This window comes from Cataglyphis hispanica, chromosome 3 (assembly GCF_021464435.1).
Source record: "Cataglyphis hispanica isolate Lineage 1 chromosome 3, ULB_Chis1_1.0, whole genome shotgun sequence".
NCBI classification, from domain to species: Eukaryota; Metazoa; Arthropoda; class Insecta; order Hymenoptera; family Formicidae; genus Cataglyphis; species Cataglyphis hispanica.
In genome coordinates, this window is record NC_065956.1 from 12,334,683 (window position 1) to 12,358,530 (window position 23,848).

Here is a 23,848-nt window from a genome sequence, read left to right on the forward strand (position 1 = left end):
GCTATCCCTTTTACGAGGTAACCCCCGATATATAATCACCGGCCTACCGAATTAATGAAAGCAAAATTAAAGGCCCAGTCGCTTCTCATTAATCTCCGCCGCCGGGGGATGAGCCGCGCGTAAGAGGCAAATGACGGGTACGAAAAGATGATGGACGCGAGTTTTCGGGACACCCCGTAGCGCACGGCGGCGCGCTCTCATCGAGGTCCCTGACTTAAGTGATGGCGACCATAATGTTTTATGCAAGGGAGTAGGCGGATATAGGAACTTGAGAAACTACGGCGAGCTGTCAACGCGTCATCATAATTATTTAGCGATCATTTTTTTTTTTTAAATCGACACTTTCATTTTCACGTGCTTTCCGTGAATTATGGGGATATAATATATGATATATTAATCTCATCACATCCCTCCATGTCGTTTTGACGATTTGATCGAATGAATGAATGAATGAATGAATAAGGAGAAGAAATTGGAGAAAAAACATAACGTAAGCAATACCGATATGTTCTCCGGCTTCTTTCGATCCGCTGGATGGAATTTCTGCCGCGATAAGTCCTGCCGGCTTGATACCGCCGAGCCGCGATACGGCTTCAATTAACGCGGCCCATTAAGGGCGATTTACATCAGCTGCGGGCGCGCGCGAAAAGAATGTCCCGCCATTGAACTTAATGGACCTGTTTGCACCTACCCCTTCGTACGGTCATGTTGCGCTAACGAGGATGCAACGCTCGACGATACGCGAAATTCTAAGCGGAATTCACGGATCCAGGCGGATATAGATTTGTTTAACGCTTTTTCAAAAACTTAGCGGATGCGATAAACAGCAAGAAATTCACGCACGGGATTTCTGGTTAAAAAAAAGCGCGTCGTTTAATCAGCGATATAAAGTTTTATTTCGTAACAAAATAAAACTTTACTCATCAACGATACGATTATTTTCGCGGCTCGCGCATAAAAGTCCAAGCATCCGCTATGTTTCGAGATGTCCAATTGAAATAATAGATATATATACGAGGAGAAAAGGAAGACACATACTCGCACGCATGCATACATATACATCGCGCTGCACGTTCGGCGCGGTTAAAAGCTCCGTTCGGTTGGCGGTTAGCGAGACGCCGCGGAATTACGCGCGTCGGGCTATTTAAATTTATTAATTGAGCGATATCAATGAACTCGTGCGCCAACAGTGCCTTCATTGAATTCTCTCCGACTAGACCGACTTCGCGTTAATTCTGTACGCGTCACGCTTCACTTAAGACGGTGAGGACTCTGTCCAATCTGCGTGTAAGATTTCCAAAAGAGAGTTTATAAATAATAATGTGCTTTTTTATATTATTACCAAACCACATAATTTGCTTATTAAATAGTAAGGATAATTATATTATTATTTATTATGTTTAATTTTAAAAATGTCGCCAGTAAATAAATTAATAAACACTTGTTTATTATATTATTATTAGTTACATTATAATTATTAATTATATTGAAGACATTAATGTCCATATGTGAATGCTTTTAGCGCTCTTGTAGTTTGATTTTTTTAGCTCTTTTCATAAGCTATAACGAAAGTAGATAAGGCTTAATGCGCGACATGTCTACGAGACAACTTTCGACTCATCGCGAGGCAGAACGCGGACTCGGTTGTCGAGTCGACTCGATTATTGGCGGACCAATCATTTTAATGACTAATGTCGAGGGCGACCGATAACCCCGTGCGATAAAAGAAACGTTTCTTCTCTACGGAGATCGGACACTACTAGCGTCGTGCGGGCATCTGTTCATTCGCGAAAGAATAACACTTCTCAATATATTGTTTAGTAAATTGATAATTTACAAAGACATATATTTTGCTCTCTTCCGCGCTCCTCGACTATTATTCTCAAAATTCAGTCGAGAAATTTTACTAAAAATATCTTATCATTTATTTTCGCATCTGCGAAATCTCTACGGCAACGAAGGAATAGTGCATTTTTTTCCTTCAACCGAGCTCCATTGAAATGGCACGCAATAATTTTCTCACCCTTTCGTCAGTCGGACCTTCGAATGACAAAAGCACCTGAAACGCGGCCGAGCAACGGTCTGTGACTAATGGACGGTCGGTAGCGCGAAGAAAGTGAACGGTGAAAATTAAATAGCAGGAGGCGCGTCCAAAAAGTATCAGAGCTGAGTTTTCGGCCGTCAAGTGTATGCCGCGTCGACTGTACCGCTTAATCCTGATTAATGTCCTTGGAAACTCGCGCTAATGCTAATGCCAGCCAGAGAGAGCCGTCTCTTCTCGGCTCGTCGGCGTTCCCCCTCTTTTCTTCGCCTTCGTCATCGTGTTTCTACTCATCCAGATCTTCGTAGGTCGACGACTTCGAATGTAGGAACGACGAGATTAATATTTATTTTGTTGTCATCGAGGAAATTTTAGTCAACGCGTAATGCATTTATATATTTTCAAAAGATTGATAATCGCGAATAATCGAGATAGATTTTGCCGATTAAATTATAACGAAAAGAATTCAGTTTTATTCAATTTGTCACGCGAGACGTGAGGTACATCCATTCTCGGTGTGAGAGCTCCTTGAGGATCGTGACCGACGATTGAGTTGTATCCAGCGTTTGTTAGGGCTGCTAGAGTGAAAGAGAAAGAGGGAGAAACGAGGAGAAGGCGGAGGAAGAGGAGGAGGAGAGGGACGCGCCGACGAAGGGATAGGAGAGCGAGAGAGAAGATTCCGATCGAGACGCACGAGACGATGCATCATCTACGGTCGGCCGTGAATTGGACGAGGACGAAGATAGAGCGCAGGACGTAAATTCACGTGCACACGAGCACGCTCGCGTGCGCGCATCGGACAAAGAAGCGCAATAAACTCGCACTCGATCTCTTCTTGGCGCGTAAACCGTTTTTAGCTACATACACGTATGTCGTATGCATATACCGTCGCGCTCACTCGCACTCACGCAAGCGTCAATCTGCGTGCGTACACGCAGAGTGGCTTGTCACATCGACGAGAAAAGAAGCAAGAAATCGCACGAGATATTTGTTCCGAATGTATTATAATCGTCATGAAATGTCAATGGTTTCAAAATAACCCTTACATTTTTTTTTAAATGACAAAAGATCGAAGAAACGAAGTTAACTCGCGCTCTCTCGTTCTTCATCGCGAAATCTCAAATACTCGATTGATGCACACGCGTCGCACTATTTTTTTCAGGATGGGATACGCACACGCGTCCCGAGAGAGAGAGAGCGATTACGGTACGTAAAGGAGTGGTGGAGAAGTTTGCCGGGGGGCAAGCATCTGGCCGTAATTACTAAATTATCCTTTAACTCCGCCGTCTACTCGAGACCGTGCCGCGATCTTATCCGAGGAGAGGGTTGTGCCTAGGTTTACTCAGCCAGCCCGAGTGAAACGATCGCCGTTTATCTCGTGGCATTCTCGTGGAGAGAGCGAGACACGAAGCGACGGGATGATAGGACGGAGAAAAGCGGAACGCGTTTCTGTTTCGTTAGAGATCTCGATTATGTTAAATTTTCTCCGATGATCGATACAACGTCATCCATGTCGGAAAAAAAATTTATTCGCGATTTCGCGGATATTCCACTTTATCGCGATCATAATTATCGATCGTGTGATTTTACTCGCTTCCTTCTATATCCAGGATGTAGCAATATTTTTATACTATAATACGCTGCTTAAAGTCTCTCGTCATATTTGTAAATATAAACTCAAAGTTAGCGATCTTTAATAACCGGTTCATTTATAAACGATATCAAGCAATCTTTATAATAATAATCAGTGCTTTTTTGCGGAGCATTCCTTTCGATAATGGTGACCATTGGTAAAGAATTTATTTTACTAAGGCTATTATTTAAAACAAATATCTGCCTACAAGATGCGATCGTACGTGCGATCGATCGATCCCGGATGATCTCATAGGATCGCTCCACGATCGTTATTCTTTTTGCTGGAAGCCACAGAGGGCTGGGAGAGGTTAAAGCCGAGCAGATAGGTAGGTAGGTATCCGCGGTAGAACGATCTCGGAGGTAGGAGGCCAACCGTAGAAGGCACGAGGAGGAACGAAACGGAGCGGAACACTGGTGGAGGAGAGGGCAACGGGCTGTCCAGGTCGATGATGCATGGTACCACCGACTCGGTCGTGCTACTCTTCTGCGAACTTTATCTTTGATGCTGCTCGGCTTGCCCATCCCTTACGCTTTGTCTTCCCCTACGTGCATCGACATTTGCGCAAGTACTAACAATAAGATTTGCAATTCTGTTTCACGATAAACATTTTTAGAGACGAATAAGTTAAATCCATGGTTTTAAGATTTTAATAAATTTTTATATCACGATAAATCTTATTTTGCGTACATTTTGTCGTAGGCAAAATGTTATTTTAGGAAAATAGCCTTTGATTAGACAAATGCTATCTGCCTGATCAAATGGCTTCCATCCATTTATTTGTGTTCGATTTTCCTAGGCAAATGTTATTTGACTGAACCGCTGTTAGGCAAATGGTATTCGTTATAATTATTAATAAGGTAATTATTTAGTTTACGTAAAATTGTTTCACACGGGTTTACAACTTTTCACGCGAAGCAAGGTTCAACGCAAACCTATAGTGGAGCACCCACCCCCCTCCCCGTAAGGGGGAGGGATAGGCGAAACACACTGTCTCTGCGCATATATTTTTCTATAATATTTGAAGTGAAAGCGTTAAACTAAATAATTACCTTATTAATAATTATAACAAATACTATTTGCTTAACAGCGGTTCAGTCAAATAACATTTGCCTAAGAAAATGGCATCTCAATACAAAAATAAACGGGCGAAAACCAGGCAGATAGCATTTGTCTAATCAAAAGCTATTTTCCTAAAATAATTATTTGCCTACGACATATATAAAGGGATTTTTTATATAATTTTTCAATGAGATTGTGCCGTTAAAGAATCATCTAAAAAGATCATCCCTTAAGAATAATTAATTATTTCTAGAAGAAGCTCTCGTTAACATGTTTTTTCAAAGCACCCACGCAAAATTGCTCTTAAATCTTTTCTGTCGTTCTTATTTTCATCTTTATTTCGTCGTGTGCTGTTTCTCCGTCGCAAATCTCGCACCTGCCGCGAAGAAGGATGAAGACATACCGATCGAGGTTCCCGCTGCGAGATGCATTAGTCGTGTTACTCGGAATACATCGGACGTCCCTTCTATTCCTTGCGAACTTGACTCCGAGTTCATATAAATGTGCGTCCCGAAACGACATTATGATTATTGTTAGCCATCGTGTTCCAAAATTCATTCTCGCTCGTTTCATTTATGAAAGATATCACGCATAGCCGATAAAAGTCGACGCGTATCTTGAAAGATCGTCAATTACGTCTAAAATAATTAACGCAAAATTGCAATTAAAGTTTCTTTTAATTAACAGTAGTAAGCGAATAAACGTGATTAACTTTTCCCGCGCGTTAACGCTAAGCTAACTTGCAATTTAAAAAAGCGGCGAAAGATCTCAAAAGATTTGCATTCTTTGACAATTTGATCGATAGTTTGATGATTTATACAAGTACTCTTCAATCTTGTCGGAAGAAATAAACGTCATTTACTTAAAGTACGATCGCACGTGCCCTCGACGATGATTTGTTGGCAAATCGAAGGCAAACCGTCGAATCACACGAGCGACTGAATGCTCGATACCTGAACATGGATATCGGGATTGGCCGGTAATACGATCACGTTTTGCGGTGCAAGGATCGACGAGCCAATCGGCCGATCGATTTTACGAGCGCGCGAGAAAATTGAGAGGCAGCTTCGAAGGAGGAACCCCGGCGTTCGGCGTTCGACTCTCCATCCATTATCCGAATGTGCGATCGCGCACACGTGCGTTTTCGGGCATTCGCAGCACATGTGTAAACAAGTCGGGGCTCTACGAAAAATCCCGATAAAATGGACCGTCCTGCTTTCGCCGCGGAAATTGTTGCACCGCGAAAGGAGGAAGGTTGTTTCGTTCGTCGTGAAAGTTGAAACCGATACACAAGGAAGGCATTCTCGATCATTTCGACGTCCACTCCAGCATTCGGTAAACGCTGCGGGATATTATCTTTCGTTTGCACGAGCGGAACGTTTGCTTTCCCGATTATAAGAGGCGCTACTGTGGCTCGTGTTTTTTCAACGAATACCCTCAAAAAAATCAGGGATGTATATGTATATAGAAAATATCCAAGGATTATCAACATTGAAAATTATATTATATTAATATATTATGTATATTATGTTAATATATTTATATTTATTATATATTTCCATATACGTGTTTTAATATCGTCTAAAATGTCTCCAATTGTATGCGCGTAATAATTTATATATAAGTCAATAATAATCTTGAACTTGATTGACTCTTCCGTAAAAGTCGCGACGGGATTTATCATCGACGCGTTAATTAATGCACTCACCCTGACGTTTAATGTAACGGACGTTCCACGAGAGATACCGGAACGAATGTGAACGCATATGAGAGTTTTCGAACGCAAGCCTCGATTTTCGTATAGAAGAAGCCTGTGACCGGCGTGGGCGGATCACAGTTTTTAGGTCAAGCCCGAGAGAAGTATCGCCCTTGTGTGTCGGACGCGTATGTTTCGTGTCGGACTACGATGCGTGGAAATCTCTCGGAAAGTCGAGAGAGATTCGTGGAATACATACATATATATATATATATATATATATATATATATATATATATATATATATGAGGTTTCCCAAGCGCGTTAAGGCCAAACTTTTGTAGAATTAAACGCTTATCAATCCTGAGCGCGCGAAGCATTGAGTAGCAAGTGTCACGAATGATCCAGCTTATATACGAGTTCACGTGCGAGTAAGGACACAAGATATATATACAGGGTGTCCGGCGTCAATCGCATCACCCATCGTATGCAGGTAAAACTGAGGAGAAAAGTCCTGTACTATTTTTTCTTTAACGCTTAATAGAGAGTTATTATTGAGTAAAGTCTGGCCAATCATCGCCGATCTTTAGCCAGATGCACGTCAGTGAGACGCTGTGAACAGCTGAGCGCTCACGCACACATGCTAGGCGCGCGGCTCATTGACGTGCGTCCAGCTAAAGGTCGGCGCTGAATTGCCAGACTTTACTCAATAATAAGTCTTTTATTAAGCGTTATCGAAAAAAATGGTACAGGACTTTTCTTCTCAGTTTTATTTGCTCTACTTGCACACGACGGGTGATGCGATTGACGCCGGACACCCTGTATATATATATATATATAAAGTGCGGGATGAACATACATGTACGCAGGGTATATCGCACGCGATAATTCGCGCGGAGCACGTGGTGACAGACAGTACATGCGTACGCACGCAGTGGCGTCGTAAGTTGTGCGAGCTGCTTGCTTGATTAACGAGCGACGCGGATTAAACGCGATCTGCGCCTTTCGACACCGTTCCGCGTTACCTATTACCGCTTTACATAATTCCGTGAGTGGTATTAGAAGGACACGTATCGTAGAAGGACACGTATCAGAGGTTGCGCGCGCGCTCTTACTTGAAGTAACGACGAAAGCATCTGCGTTATTATGTACGATAAACGGTAAAAGATGATTGAAGCAAATGACGATTTATATTATTCATCTGTGAAACGTCGTATACATTAAGCTCGATTAGGATAATGATGTAATAATAGTCAAATAAAAGCAGCAAGTAATATTTTCGAATAATATAACACATTAATAAACACACGTCATAAAATAATTAAAAAATTTGTAACTGTTCTTTTTGATGAATGCTGCGATAATTACTATATGATTAAAAATAAAAAAATATAAAACGTATAAATCCAATTGAAAAAAAAAATCTAAACGAGAATATTTATATTAATACGAGCCGTTAGATATTAAATAACACATTATATCGATCTAAACATTTTTAATGACATTATTATGATTATTGCTGTCCAATAATCTCTATAAACAATAAATTGTTCATATAATGGTAATATAACTATGATACAAAAAAATGTTCGATATCAGAAATTTTAAAAGGAAATAAGAATACAATGGAGATATAAAGACATCGATTTTTATATTATTTTAATAAGATGAAATAGTTACCTTTATCTTTTCGTTGCGCGAAATCACAGGTGAACATCGAGTAATTTCAAAAGCATAATTCAGCTGTTTATTACGATTTCAATTATTATAGAATATTAGAGATATTTATTTTATAATATAAAAATATTCGCGTACATAGTACAAATATATCGCTAAATAAAATGTCACTAGAAAAAATTTTATCGCGTTATATAAAAACACTTGAGACACATGTATGTAAATGGAAGGAGAAAGACCTTCCATGGAACGAGCCCGTGTGTCCAACATCTGTGAGAGAGAGAAAGATAGTGACGTGTACTCGCTCGCAATGCGCATACGCCAATATCGTCGTTGCCATGGTTACCTCGTACTTTAGCAAAAGAGCAAGAGCAAAATATGACAATCCGACAAAAATGATATCGGCGCATGCGCATTGTGGACGGTTGTGCTGACCACCTTTCTCTCTCGCACACATGTTGGACGCAAGCTCGGTACTCGATTCCCCTTCCATTTATGTGTGTACATATTTTAAGTAAAAACACAAGCTAGTCACGTAAACAACGTAAACGTTTCATAACAAGGTTAGTTCAAGTAACACATCGCTGCGCGATCGACTCCGTTTTGTTTACTTGTCTCAAGCGTATAAGTGCGTATAAATAAGTAGTGTCGAGTTTAGCGGCGAGTGATCGTCTCGGTATATCAATCAATCTACGAGATAAGCGCGTCGTTTCCCGCTATATTTAATTAAACGACGCTGCATCGAAAGAAGTCGTTCTCTAATACGCGTCTTTCGCTGTTTTCTAATATTCGTTGAACGAATGTGTCGCGAGAATATTCAATATCAGGGGACATCGAGAAATCACCGTCGCGAAAAATTAATATACACTTGCGCTCGTACTTTTATTTTACTCGCGTTATAATCGTAATGGCGCGTTACTTGTCGCATTTTCAACTTACTTGTCGAGAGCCTATCGAATCAATTTACGAGCGATCGTTCTAGCGTATTAATCCGTTCGTTACGCGATACGACTGATGTCCTCTCGATTTCATCTTATTCGCGAGTGTGATCGAGCAATGCGAGTGCATCGCCAATCTATTATTCAAAAGAACATCGAAGAACATCGAGAAGCATCACGAAAAGGATTTTTATCGAGAGAGGTTAGTTTCATCTACGATATTCCAGGTAAGTCATCAATTATTTTTTATTTTTCTCTTTGTGCAGCGTAAGGAAAGAAATAAAATGATACTCGTAAAATATGCAAAGTATATGGAAAATGACAGCGTATTATTATATATATAATATATATTCAGTAAAAAAAATATATATATATATATATTATTAAATAATATATATATTCAGTAAAAAAGAATCTTTTTTTTTAAATAAATAAATTATTGCATCGCTCGCGGTATTCCTGTTATTTTTTTTTTTAACACAAACCGAGTAGAACGCGTAGCTTCGGCTAGGAAAACGGTTAGACTCGAAAGAAGAGATTGAGTTACCAAGATAATCGGCTGCACGCCCATTCGCGCGACCACGCATCTCGATATCTTTTAGGCGCAGTTCACAACGCGAGAGTTAAATTCCTCTTTTCGAGATACTTCTCATCGATGACTTCGGCACCGATATAAAATAATTATCAAAAAAAAAAAAGAATTAGAAATCTTGAAGATCGGCAGCGCTATTTTGTTTACATGGCATTACAATCGATAATCCTTTCGATCGATTAATGCTTTATCAACGTGAAATAAGCTCCACTGATAATATGACGATAATTATTCTCGCTACTAAATTGATTTTAATTTACTCGACTCCGATAGGCAGAGTAATTATTAATTTCAATTAATATTTAAAGAGAGATATAACAAGAATTTTAATAATTAATATGCTAAAAACTCAAAGAAACATAAAAATGAAATTGCATTTTTCGAACGTGCTGACACTGTCATCTTTATAATTTCGATCAGCGAATGAAGGACGATGACGGTTAAAAAGGGATTTGTGGAATTTCGAGATCTTGATCTCCCCACCCCTCCTCGCCCTTTCGAGCGCAAGTGCCACTCGAACTCTACGAATTCAAAGATCTATAGAGATCTTCGCGGCCGAGGCGGTTATGGAACGCGACGGAGGCAGATGGGCTTGGCAGCACAAAAGCGATAAATCAACGTAATAAGTCGGGCCTGGGAGAAACATCGAGTCCATAAAGATGTTGGTTTAGGACACACACACGCATTTCCGAGGCGCGCCCTCGCGGCATCGAGCCTCCTCTCTTCGTCTGCTTAGAAAATCATGAATCGCCTCGATCTCGATTCAAGAGAGCCGGAGGCACAACCCCGCGTGTCTCTCCGCGTCGACTCTAATAAAGGAAAAGATATAGCCGGTATTCGTGTTTTCTCTGTATATACAAAAATGTTATGCTTACTAGTTCTCGTTCGGGAACCGTCAAAGCGAAAGATAATAAACATCGCTCCACGAAATGTCAGTTGAAGTACGTGCGAACTTGGCCGCGTAATCTGTGTGTGTGTGTGTGTGTGCGTGTTGGGGGAAATAAATATTTTAAATATGATATGTACACATATATCCAATATGTATAAAATTATATCATTTTATTAAGATATAAAAAATATACATTTTGCTTTGCCTTATATATATATAATTTATCATTATCTGTTCATCTCATCTGTTCATTTATGCAGTGTATTATTTAAAAATTAATTAATATTTATATGTTATCGATAAAAGCGCATCGAATATTTTGCTCCTCGTTTCCCGTTTATAAAGATTCGATTTTGATCTCTCGAGCTTCCTTCTCTCCTTCCGAGAACGGAGGAAGTCGAATGTCGGAGGAAGAACCGAAAGATTAAAGGGCGGAGTTAATGGCTCAATTAGCGCGGTTGGCAGGCAACAAAACGTGGAATGGAACTTGGGCGGAAAAATTCTCGCGCGTTTAGAGATATCTCGAATTTCACGCGAAGAAAATCTAATAGATTTTTTTGAAAACATCGATTTTATCCTCTTTCATCGCAGTAGATAATATTTTTTTTTTTTTTAAATAGCTTATTATTATACAACAATTATTATATAAAAGACAATTTTAAAACGTGGACATATTGAAAAATTTAAAAAAGCTTCTCGCATCCATGAATCTAATAATATAATTAATAAATTAATTATATTATTAAATATAATTAATATAATTAATAAGTAACGTCTATAAATTAAATACACGTAATAATGTTTAAAAATGATAAACACATCCTGTATTTAGCACGCGGAATGTTCGCCTGCACATTTTTTCCCCTGCGACGAATAAAGCGCGCTCGACAGCTGGATAGTAACTGGAAATTTTATCGTCCAAGAATAACGTCATTTTTAGACGACGTCGATTTTGTCGACGGAATCGCCCGGCTACTCGACTTTAGCCGAGTTTATAGATACGACGTAGGCGCCGCGTGCGCGGGAGAAAGAGAAAAAAAAGAAAAAAGATGAATGCCTTTTGCGATAGCGCGATTCCCGTTCGTAGAAATCTGATCTTAACGATTCTCGCGTCGCGGCGAATCGAAGATAAAATTGAGAACGACGTCCGCGCACCCGTCGGCGGTCCGACACTAAAGTCGGCCGAGGGGTTCTCTCGGCTTTATGGTTTCCGCGGTGCGATGCAGGAACGACGAGAGAGAGAGAGAGAGAGAGAGAGAGAGAGAGAGAGAGAGAAAGAGAGAAAGGATCTAACTGGAAAACCGTGTCCGCGCCGCCTCTGTCAGCTGTCATTACGCGTCGTTAACTTGACAGTGGACAGGAGTCAACGAGCAACCTATGCAGGGAGGATTACGGGAGTCTCTTGGTCTCGATGCGCCTCGCGGATAGAGCGGTTATCTTTACGTCATTTCTAAGAAGATTCTCTCGAGTGAGAACGCGTCATGATTCTCTCTTTCTCTTCCTACGATTTTCGTTTCACGCTCCGGTGACCGCGCGTGTGTCGTCAATCTGAAGATCGCGCGAGCCGATTTCTTATGCAACTTTTTTTTTTTCTCGGGATCGAATTATCACGGAAAGTATCGTTTATACGATAACGTACGATTTTGCTAAACTAAACGGTTTCCCGATTTCCGAGTAAAGATTCGAAGGAAGAAGATAAGGATGTGGCGTATATAGTCATCTTTATAATTCGCATATAATACTTTGTTAATCCTCGTGCAAACTTATGCTACCTTAATAAATCGACGTAACGATGCGCACTCGAGTTTAGATAATCCCGAACAGTGTGTTTCATAGAGCGACACATCTCCATTAATCCGTCGCGTTGCTTGGAATTTTGCGCAAAAAGACGCGCGCCTTAGCGCAACCTCGTCATAATCGGAAAATATTAAATTAAGCGCCGAATATCGAGGAATCTAACCACGCGATAACTGCATTCAAAAACGGTCAGATATTCGAGTTGTTCTCCTACGCTCCATCTCGGAGCACCCTCGGATTCTCTCCCCTTCTCTCCCGACGCGAGCCGGGCCACTCGAAGAGGATTCCGGAGTGGTAAATTCTCGAACGCCATAACAACCGCCACCGTGCGTTTGTTTGGACAAGGGCATTATGAGATTTTATGCGAGCCACGCGTGCTTCGTCGACTTACAACGTTGTTTATGCACCCAGCGGCACACCTCGTGCCTGTCCCCCCCCCCTCCTCCCCAAAGCGGAAGGAGTAGCCGACTCGTTTTCTCGATCCACCACCCCACCCTACTTTCCTGCGTTGCGTTTTCGCATTCTCACCTTTCTTTCCTTTGAGATAAGAGATAAGAGACCTCGACGATTTGATTTTAATACAAGATGTTACAGAAACCGGAGCGTTTGGTTATCTCAAAGGATGCAAATCATAATTTTCTTAATATTAACTCGACGAAATATCGTGGAAATCATATGCAGCAAAATGTGGAATCATTTTTTTTACCTCACTCTGTATAACATTCATTTTTCTCATTTATTTTATATATATATATTAGACAGAGAGAGAAAGAGAGAGAGAATTTAATATAATGATTATATTTTATCACTCGAGAAATATAATACATTTTTCAAATGAATAATGTTATCAAATACTATTGACTTTTAATATCTTGCGGCTATAGCAAAGACTAAGTAAATTATTGATAGGGCCGGTAACGAGTTTCTCCTCGTCTCTTCCGCGAATCTTTTTGTCTCATCGATGCGTCGAGCTGTTGATCGAGCGAACGAAAAGCATCGGCGATAGTAAATATTTATTTGAAACGAAACGAGCCGCGAGAACCTTTTGGCGCGCCGCAATCTCGGCGAGGAGATACACCGACTCGGTTGAAGCAGACAAAACAAACCCGTTTTATCAACGAGTACCATCGCCTAATTGTCTCATTAAAGCGATTAGCCTGTGAGCGAGTCATCGTCCCAGCTAGGAGTACGTTCCTCACACGGGTAGCAACAAATGTCATTCATTATTGTCCACTCTTGACCCCTCCTTCGTTACGACTACAAATTTACTTAGCCGTTATGTTAATTTTTCCAATTATCGCTCTCAGAGCAAAGAAGAGTGGTCGAAAATTGTTTGATTTCACTGTTAATCTGTCTGAGGGCATGTGTAAAGAGCGAAAACAAGATAAAAAGATCAGAATATTTTTCAAAAATTATTTAAAAAATTATTTAAGCTTCACTTAAGCACATAGCATATCTTTTTACACTTCAATTATTTCGCAGATCGACGTTAAGCTAAGAGCTAAATTTTTTTTCTCCAATTTGTTTTCGGATACGCAAAACAATTCGCGCGATTCGCAAGCGGGGGGGGGAGGGGGGAGAATCGTGCACGAGCACGCGGGTTATACGCGCTATCGCGACGTATCGTATCGTACCTGGGTATCGTGTGTCTCCCGATGGGGGGACCGATGGGGGGAGCCCGAGGGCTGCCGGTACAAAACGTGGGTCGCGGCGTTATGAATGCGTGGAATTTATCAATGGACGGCGCGCCAATGATAAATCGCGCGTGCGGTACGCATCGCGACGTCGCGGCTCTCTCTCTCTCTCTATTCGCGCGAAGCAGCAGGATGGGGATGAGGGGAAGGGCGGCGATATGCTGCTGGAAGGGAATGTCTTCCTTCGACGAGAGAGTTCCTACCGTGCGATGCCGCGCTCGCGCACGCTGACAAATCGGTTTCCGTTTTTACGTACGTTATACAGGTTGCTGGCACAGCCGGCGGCGTATGCGATATCGTTTATGTATATATGTATCTATATATATATATATATATGTACATTTCATCCGGCCGTGTTTACGCCGTAATACGAGTACCGAGAGATAGGCGCGAGATAGGCAACGGGGCGGTTTTTGATTCTTCTGTAAACGCGAAGCAAACGTTTCTCTGTGAGATAATGCCGATTCTCTTTCGTATGTACTGCGAATTAAACGAAACACTCGACTAAACGCATAACATTCCTCGGATAAGCGAAGAAGGAGCGTATTTATCGCGTAATGACGATGCACGCTCACGTTCGATTCGCTCTCATCGGGAAATCTGAACCGATGAGTGTGCAAAAGTCGCGCGACAAGCAAGAACGAGAGGTTTTGCGACGTCTCGCGCGATGAGCATATTTCGATAAGCCGAAAGCTTTCGCGGATCGCGCCTTATAAGCGCGAGAGAAACGGTCCAGCATCCGCAGACACGAACGAATTAAAGTACGTCCGCGAGAATGGTATTCGTGTTACACGGCGAATATATATTTCGATGAAACAAAATTGAAGGGGAATATTCGCGTCGCGAGAGCGAGAGCGAGAATCGAAGAAAGTAAAAAGGCTGGCAATAATATTTTACGCGCGCGCGAGATCCGATCTGGTTGACCGTCGATGAGACTCGCGAGAAGAATCTCACCACGAATACCAGCATGTCTGGTAGCTCTCCGCAACTCGTTCGTTTTCCACACCCGCATCTTTGGCGAGAGTCTCCCCCTTTCATTGCCGATCCTCCCGCGACAGCCTACGCGACCAAGAGATTCATAAACAGGAGATGCGAGGCGATCCCGTGGCATTGTTTGTGCGCCGCAGTTTCGTTCGACAAAACGAAATCTTCCTCCCACGATCGCGGTGCGTGAGGTCAACGGTGTGATTCGCCTTTACGATAAAAACTCCGTCATTCTCTCCGACTTTCGATGCTCGAGTTCGAATACGCGGATTTTTTTTTCCTCCCTCCGTCGATTTGAAATATCACTATCTTCTCTGCACTTTCGAGATACAGTTTTGCGATGCATTAACTAACCAGGAGAACTAAGCGTTTGCTGCATCAAAATCAGTGTCAGACGCGACACGTGAGCGGAGACGCCGCGGAAAGAACGCGGCGCGATATCTTTCACTGCGATGAGGCGAAACGCCGAAGGCAAAAATACACGGTGCTCGTCTCGCATCCTCGTAAAGAGACGAAAATATCTGTTCAAGACAAACGGGAGAGAGAGAGAGAGAGAGAGAAGGCAGGAGCGAGATACAGCGCTCAGCGCGCACCGCATTTTACACCCGCCATCATCGTTCTTCTATTCTGTCTCGTCCCGAGAAACGGAAGTTTTGATTGACCATATCGTGTCTGCGAACGATCCTCAACGCGATATTAGAGATAGGATCATGAACGAGCGTGAGTGATGCGAAAATTGATAGCGGATGTTCGAAACTTTTACGAGCATTTTACGAGATAACGCTATCACTGTCGAGTCGCTCGATAGATATGTTCGAATTGATTAAAAATCCACGAGTCTACATTATTATTGATCGCGCTCTTTATGAATCCCATTTCAAAGAAATAATCTCCGAACTCTCGCTGCGCGAAAATCTTCATTCCGTCATTTTAACATCGCCAATTCATACGTCAAGCAACGAACTATAATGGAAATATTTTATCGTATTTCGATCTATAATCGATATTTCTGAAACTACACTTTTCTACACTATCGCGAAAAGCGCGATATATACACGTAATAATTAAATAAATTATAAGTAACGACAGCAATAAAATGTGATATTAATTCATTTTATCAGCTAGAATTTTCTCTTTTTCCACTCAGTACAAAAGAGAGAACGAATAATCGTTGTACATCTTTCATTTATCGTAAACATGAAAATTGAACAGTAAAAATATCTTTATATGTGAAAAACATGGGATTTTGTGATCTTGGAGTATTTATGTGCGGAACTGACCATTGATATAGACACGTTGGATAAGTAGATACACGGTGACGCGTTGTCGGTTTTCAGCGCAGTCTCCCATAAAGCGCGCGTGTGCTACTTGTCCAATCTGTCACATAACTCGGGGTGGCTTTACGACGTTTTACAGCGTCATGTTCGCTGTAAAACCGCGAACCCTCGTAAAGACCGAGGCGCGTCTGTCTCCCTCGTCGCGAATTAGATTGGCGCGACGGGACGATTTTATCCGGCCAACATCTCCATCTCCCTCTTCCCTCACGTGTTCCCTCTGTCTTTTCTACGCTTTTTAAATTTTCACCCTCGGTTCCATTCACGCCGACGTCGCCATTCGTTTAGTTGGCGAACACGCGGCGCGTACGTTGCTTGCAGCGACCGCGACGAAGCCGACGCGATTCGCTTCTCGGCCTCCTACTGCGAGCCCGAAGATCGTGGAATGAATAAAGAAAGCGGATGAACAGAAAGGGCGAGGCGAGAGACTCGATAATCGCCCGTTCCCGAGAACCGCGAAATTGGTATCGTCGAATCAAGTTTCTCTTTTCTTCTGTAATTCTAAATTTTTGCGGCGCGTTTAAAACTTAAATGCATAACTTAATACATCTTGCTTCGAACAAAATAGTTTATAAATTTTTAAAATAAGATATCGAATAGATACTTTAAAAGATTGCGATGCATTCTGGGCACTTCTCTCTTTTTTCTTTTCATTTTTTGAATATAAAGATAATTTGCATGCGCATTTAGAAGAATGATTAATTTTCATGCGTATAATTTTATTAGTATAGTAGCCCCATAAACATGGTAATGATGACAGTTAATAATCAAACAAATATTTATTTGCTGTTACGCGAATCTGTATCACAATACGAATCTGCGTGTTAATACGCTGGCATTTATATTGTTCCGTTTTATTTTTACACGTAGATCGATTTCGGCGATTCTTACGAGACGACCTGTATTCTGTATTCCGCGAATACAACCGGTACAATTATGCGAATCGATATTCTCCGCGCGATCGCACAATTTTACCCGGACCCCGATAAAATTGTCGACCAACGAGGGATTTATTAGCGGTTCTCGCCGGCGCGCCCTATTCTGCGCTCCCCCTCCTCCCCCTATCGATACGATATTGCGGATGATCGAGAGGGTGGCAACTGTTGCAATTAAATGCTTAATTGGATCGACATACTGAAGCTCCGGTGATTGCCGTACCGGAACACCTGCTACGATTGCTGGCTGATTTAATGCCGCATGGAAGAATCGGCGGCGAGTTTTACAACGCATTTAGTGCACCCCGTTTCTCCCTCCCTCTCTCTCTCTCTCTCTGATTAAAATATTCATGTCGTCCGAGACGGTGGAGATTAAGCGACCGACTTTTTGCATAATTGTCACTTTAATTGTGCATTATTAATTGAGCGGACACAGCTGTGCGTGACGTGGATTAACACCGGTTTCGTTACATCGGAACGTCCGGTGCGTTATAAATTATATCGCGACATATCGAAACATTGTTATACATTTTTAACAAATATACATTATGCAATTTTATGCGTGTACGCGTGCGTGTGCCGCATTCTCGATTACCTCGTGTACCTCAGCCCCTTATCGAGAATAATAGCGCGGGCTCTATTATCCTTTCGAGACGAGGTACCGCGATTCCACGGTGGAAATGAAGCGCTGAAAGGAAGGAAACCGCAGCTTTGTTCGCGCCGCGTCCAAGTGTCTAATTATTGCGTCGTTTCCACATCTCACAGGACTAGGGGCCCTGGCTCGAGAGAAGGTAACCCCGTTGCGTGCGATCGCGTGTCGTGTTCGCGGACGAACGTGAAAGCACGCGAGGAGGCTTTAATTAACTCGATTAAGACGTTATTCCGACGGTAACGTGATTCTTTGCCGAGCTTCTTTCGCCTCTTCGATACGACTCGAAGTGTCCCGATTGTCGATCGGCGCCAATTCTCCCGTCGCCAAGCTTCTTGTTAAAGACTTTTCGTTTCTCGCTCGCAGCAGCGCCAGATTACTCATTGAGGCGATTAACGTAGATCACCGCTTATGTAAATACGAGTAAAATCGTTGGCTTTCGTTAGACATAATCCTGTTATGCAAAATGTAACAGAGTCAATTGTCGGTGCACGTCAGTTGCACGTGCAAATTATAGACGAGTACGCATAAATCAACGTCTTTTCGCGTGCATGGAAATTGTACCGAGATTTCATATCGAAAATGGATTAATTATTAACGAGCTTTGAATCGAAATCTGTAAAACCAATATTACAGCCTGTCTCACACGTTGCCGTGAAGGGATAATGTACGATAAAACCTAAACTTTTAATTCTAATCGATAGTTAAGTGTGCGTCGAGTTGAAATTATGTGTGGTTATATCGCAACTGCAATTATCGGATATTTTGATCCATATCTAATCGTAACTATGGATTTTATCTAACTGGGTAAGAAAAATTATAATCACGAAAGAGATAATTCTGCTAGTATCAATTATGAGCAATTCTAACAAATATATGCGAAAAAGAGAAATACATGTATACAGATCGATTTCGTTACAAATTTGCAAAATTATAGATTTGTTATAATATTTAATAACGGAGTGAAATAAAAATGTAGAAATTCTTTCCTGGAATATTTTTTTCGAGTTTTAGTAGTCTTTAGTCTCTCAGATTATAATATTAAAATTCAACTAGAATTTTCCATATAATTTTTCGATTTTTATTTTTTCGAGTTTGCGCTTGATAGTTAACGTATTTTATACAAATTGTTTGAAAATGAAAACTTATGGGATGAAGTGTGGCGGTGCATGAAAGGCATGAAAGATATGGAATATTTTTTATGTAATATTAATAAGATTTGGGTGAAATAAAAATCTAGAAATTCTTTTCCCGGAATATTTTTTTAAACTTTCTTTAGTGTCTCTAGATTATAATATTGAAATTCAACTCGAACTTTCCATACATTTTATTTTTTCGAGTTCCCGTTTGATATTCGGAGCATTTATAGGAATTGTTTAAAATAAATGAAAAGATGAAAACTTACGCAGTTAGATGACAGTGCACGGAAGGCATGAAAGATTTAATATTTATAATATTTAACTTATTTATAATATTTAATAATAAAAAGGTGAAATAAAAATCAAGAAATTCTTCCCCGAAATATTTTTTTCAACCTTTTTTTAGTATCTCTAGATTATAACATGAAATTTTATCGAATTTTTCATACATTTTTTCAACATTTTTTTTCACTCTCGATACACACAATATTTGTATGAATTACTTATAATAAATGAAGATAAAAAAACTTACGGATGAAATGGCGATACATGGAAAACATGGAATATTTTTTATAATATTTTATAAGATTCGGGAAATAAATATAGAAATTCTTCTCCGGAATATTTTTTTCAAATTTCCTTTCATGTCTCCAAATTATAACATTTAAATTCAACTCGAATATTCCATACAATTTTTCGATATTTTATTTTTTTCAAATTTGCGCTTGATATTCGAAACATTTATTTGAAATCAATAAAGATATAAACTTACGGGTGAGATGGCAGTGCATGGAAGGCATCAAAAACATGGAATATTTTTTATAATATTTACTAAAATTCAGGAAATAAAAACCAAAAAATCTCTTCTCCGAAATATTTTTTTCAATTTTCCTTTAGCGTCTCCAGATTATAACATTTAAATTCAACTCGAATATTCCATACAATTTTTCGATATTTTGTTTTTTCAAATTGGCGCTTGATATTCGAAGCATTTGTTTAAAATAAATGAAGATAAAAACTTACGGGTGAGGTGGCGGTGCATGGAAGGCAACGGCCGCGGCGGCCGCGGCCGCCGCCGCCGCGTGATGCTCCCAAGCCGTGGCCGGATGCGGCGGCGGCGGTCCGTGATGCGGATGAAACGGTGGTGGAGGCGCCGGATGAGGGTGCGAATATAAGGTCGCGTGGAAGGCCGAATGCGGATGATGCGGTGGCGGCGGTGGCGGCAGCAACGAGAATGCCTCTTGATAAGCGACCTCCTTCTCCGGCATCTTGCCGGCGGCCGCGACGGCTGCTGCTGCTGTTGCCGCTGTCAAAAGCAGCTGTTGCGTCAGAAAATTGTCAACCTCCTCTTCCAGAATCAAGGCAATTCGGTCCGTCTGGCACCCTGCTTACGGCACCATTGGGCGATAACGGCGGACATAGTCCGTTTTCAAAGAAGCCGACCACTTGCCCTTGAAGGAAGACTGTGATGAACGCGTTACTCGCAACGATCACCCGTCGCTTGCGGTAGTCGAGATAGGCCGATAGACAATGTCTCCTGTGGCGCACTTTTCAAACCGTTAGCATATTCTCTCGTCCTAACTGAAAACTAGACCGGAAACGAACGTATTCCTTTTGCGTCGACAGACCCATCGGCATCTACGAGAGAATCGATGGTGCTGAAATTCTAAGGACGGGTAACGTTTCTTACGAATGCCGCGCCTGATTTTTGCACAATATTTTCGTTTTGTTTTTCACTTTGTCTTTGACGAACTCGACCGGCGTTCGTTGTTTGCCGACGGATCCGAATTACATCCAACAGCTCACTATACTTTGGTCGAGGGATTTTCCTTTCACTGACCGTCTCGAATACACGGTGACTCACTGTTCGTTAATCCATGCGGGCCAAGCAGCGATTGGCGATCACTGATATATCCCCGGTGCGTATCGCGAACTCGCGTATTATCGTCACACGAGCGACCTCGAACCGAGAGATCTATCGGATAAGGGGACGTCAATCGATCACCATCGTCGCGATTAATGCGCGACGACGCCCACCGTTGGCGCGAATCGAGATCACGTTCACCGCAATCAGATTGCTTCCGGCGGCGCGTCAAACGTCCTCGCGATCGCATTCCTGACCACCACCCTCGACGAGCGATTGCGTTCGCGCACGATCACCGCCTGCCGATCGGGCAGATAACACGCGCGACACTCAATTTTTATCCCGAATCTAGGCACTCGGACATTAGATCTCAGGGTCCGTGAATGTATCTCCCTTGCTCTCCCTTCGCTCTCGCGTCTTCCCCGACGGCGCGCGCGAGGGTGACGAGGCTGTTCACTTTGGAAAGGCACGAGTCGAAACGTGTATGCGAACCCTGTCACGGTGCTTGTGCTTTGGCGGGTATGGCGGTACTGAGACTCTACCACCACCCTACTATCGCTACCACCACCACCACCACCATCACGAACCACTACCACCTCTACCATAGGCATCAGGAGAGAGCTTGGTCGAGGAGGAAAGAACTTGGACGTGTGGCGGTGGAGGACGTGGCTGTGTATGTGTGTCTCGGGTAAGCGTGCGACAGAGAGGCCGTGAAGAAACGTGGAGAGGAAAATTCGACGTGAGAACGAGGAGGATAAACGGATGCTTCTGGCGTATCTTGGAGAAGGGAGTAGAGAGCGAGAGGAAGCGAAAAAGAGCCACGAGAAAAACGTTGAGAGATGATGCGGGAGAGAAAGAGAGGCGGATCTCAATCGGGGAATAGTGGGAAGGATGGTAAGGAGAGTGGGAAGCCGTATACGCGGGATCGGGAACGAAGAGAGATAAGCGATCGGTGAAACGAGGAGAGAGAACGCGTGTCAGCTCGACAACTCAACTAGCACCAGCCGTCCCTCACTCCCACCTTCGGCCCTTTCCCATCTTTCCTCTCGTTCTCGCGAAGGAAAGCGCGTGGGTGTATCGGAAAAAGACGAATCCTTCTCTTTCTCCAATACGCTTTTATAAATGTAATAAAAACGAGTACTGAAAAAATTTTCATATCAAATTAATATCGAGCTTATCTTTGATTTCGAAATTATTCACCATGTTATATTACATGACATAATATTTATGATTATAACATTATATACATTGTATACATATATCTTTTTTTAACAATTTTGTTGAGGAATCAGTATATAAGATACGGTACAGTAAAAAAAAAATAAAAAATATAGAATAATTTTTTTTTTCAAGAAAAGTATTTCTTGAAAAAATCTTTGAAAAGATCTTTTAAATATATTTTTTATGTATATCTTATATATTTTAAAATTGGATTTCCCATAAAAAATTCGTTCATCGACGAAAAATCTATCGACACTCGACGAACAAAACACACATGTTTGATGCAACTTTTCAGAGTATTTAACTTCCGGTAGCTTCATTTAAGTTTTCGTCATATGCCTGGTATCGAGTGTTTTCTTTTTCTCTTAGCGAGCTTAGTCTTAGAGGGGTCGCAAATTTTTCAAAGTCTCGAACTAACCAGAAGGAAATCTGGTCGCCCGGCGGCCAGAATTCCATGGATTTTATCCGCCTACTGTCAGCATACATGCCTTTCTTCGCGTTTTCGGCCCTCTGGTTTCATGTTCTCACACAGCACGTGTGAGACAACTGAAGATCTTATGCGAGGGTGTGCGCCTCGCATCTCATCAGCTTTTGTAGCAACTTATTTTGTCCGAGATATTAATGAGCTTACATTTCAATAAAATCGTTTTACTATTATTTCCCTTTCTTTCTTTCTCTATCTATTCTTATATTACGGTATAAAAATTTTTTTAAACAATAATACAAGAAATTTCAACGAATTACATCTATTTTCTCAGGATTCTCTCGGATTTAATAATGCTATTCTAATAGTATGAATTAAATATTAATTTAATTAAATTTAATTAAATATTAGTTTAATTAAATTTAGTTAAATATTCAATGTCTGACATGATATTCATGAATAGTTCTTGAAACACACAATCAGTTCATTGCTTTACTCAGAAGACAAAATTATCGATACATTATTAGGGGAAATAATCGAAATAATAATTGCGAGACTTGAAAATGAAAATGACACCATCTTAACATTAAGCGTGTATCGACTTTGAGGATGAGATGACGAGTGCGCTCCCGATAATCACCGGTGAGAAAGGAACGAAGTGCATAGAAAGTCATTAACTAACCGTCGACTCGTGGTTGTCCCCTTCAACCTGCTAGCCGTTTGTCCCCTCCCCTCCCCCCTTCCCCCAATATACATCGCATCCATGCAATTCTCTGGCGAGGATCCTCCTCATCGACCGCGTACCGCGTTACGTTCGCGTTTGCCGACAAACACCCATGACTACTCATTATTTTGTTGATTTTGCCGGTCGCTTCCTCAGCAGAGCGTCGAGGAGGCGAGATTCCGTTCCGCGGGATCTAATTATCGTCAAACGACCGGCCAATCTACGGCAGGCTCTTAGGTATCGGCTCGAGCTTGCTTGTTCTTGCAAATCAGCGCCACTCTAATCATCCTGTTCCCGGCGATAATATCGATGGTTCATCGTTCATAAATATATTGATGCATACGCAATATTCGTTCTTTTTTTGTTTTTTTTTTTTTTTTGCTTTTTTGGTGCGCTTCGTAAATAAATTATTAGAATGCCATTTGTTTCCGCTAATAGAATTCTAAATATTTTTCCAAAGATTTGATTTACGATAGCAGATGAATGTTTGCTTTATCCTGATTTATATCCGCTTGTTGCCGAAAAAAAGTGTGTAAATTTGCACGAAAGTATGAA

General features: G+C 41.5%; 1 protein-coding gene across 1 annotated transcript in view; it reads right to left on the bottom strand.

Moving 5' to 3' along the window:
• The window catches only part of LOC126859220 (transcriptional activator cubitus interruptus-like), a 77,780-nt gene extending 56,337 nt beyond the window's left edge, over positions 1–21,443 (bottom strand). The window contains exon 1 of the mRNA XM_050610257.1: positions 20,084–21,443. Within this exon, the coding sequence (XP_050466214.1) occupies positions 20,084–20,328 (245 nt within the window). The 5' untranslated portion in view covers positions 20,329–21,443. The remainder of the gene's footprint in view (positions 1–20,083) is intronic.
• Positions 21,444–23,848: the final 2,405 nt, after the last annotated feature.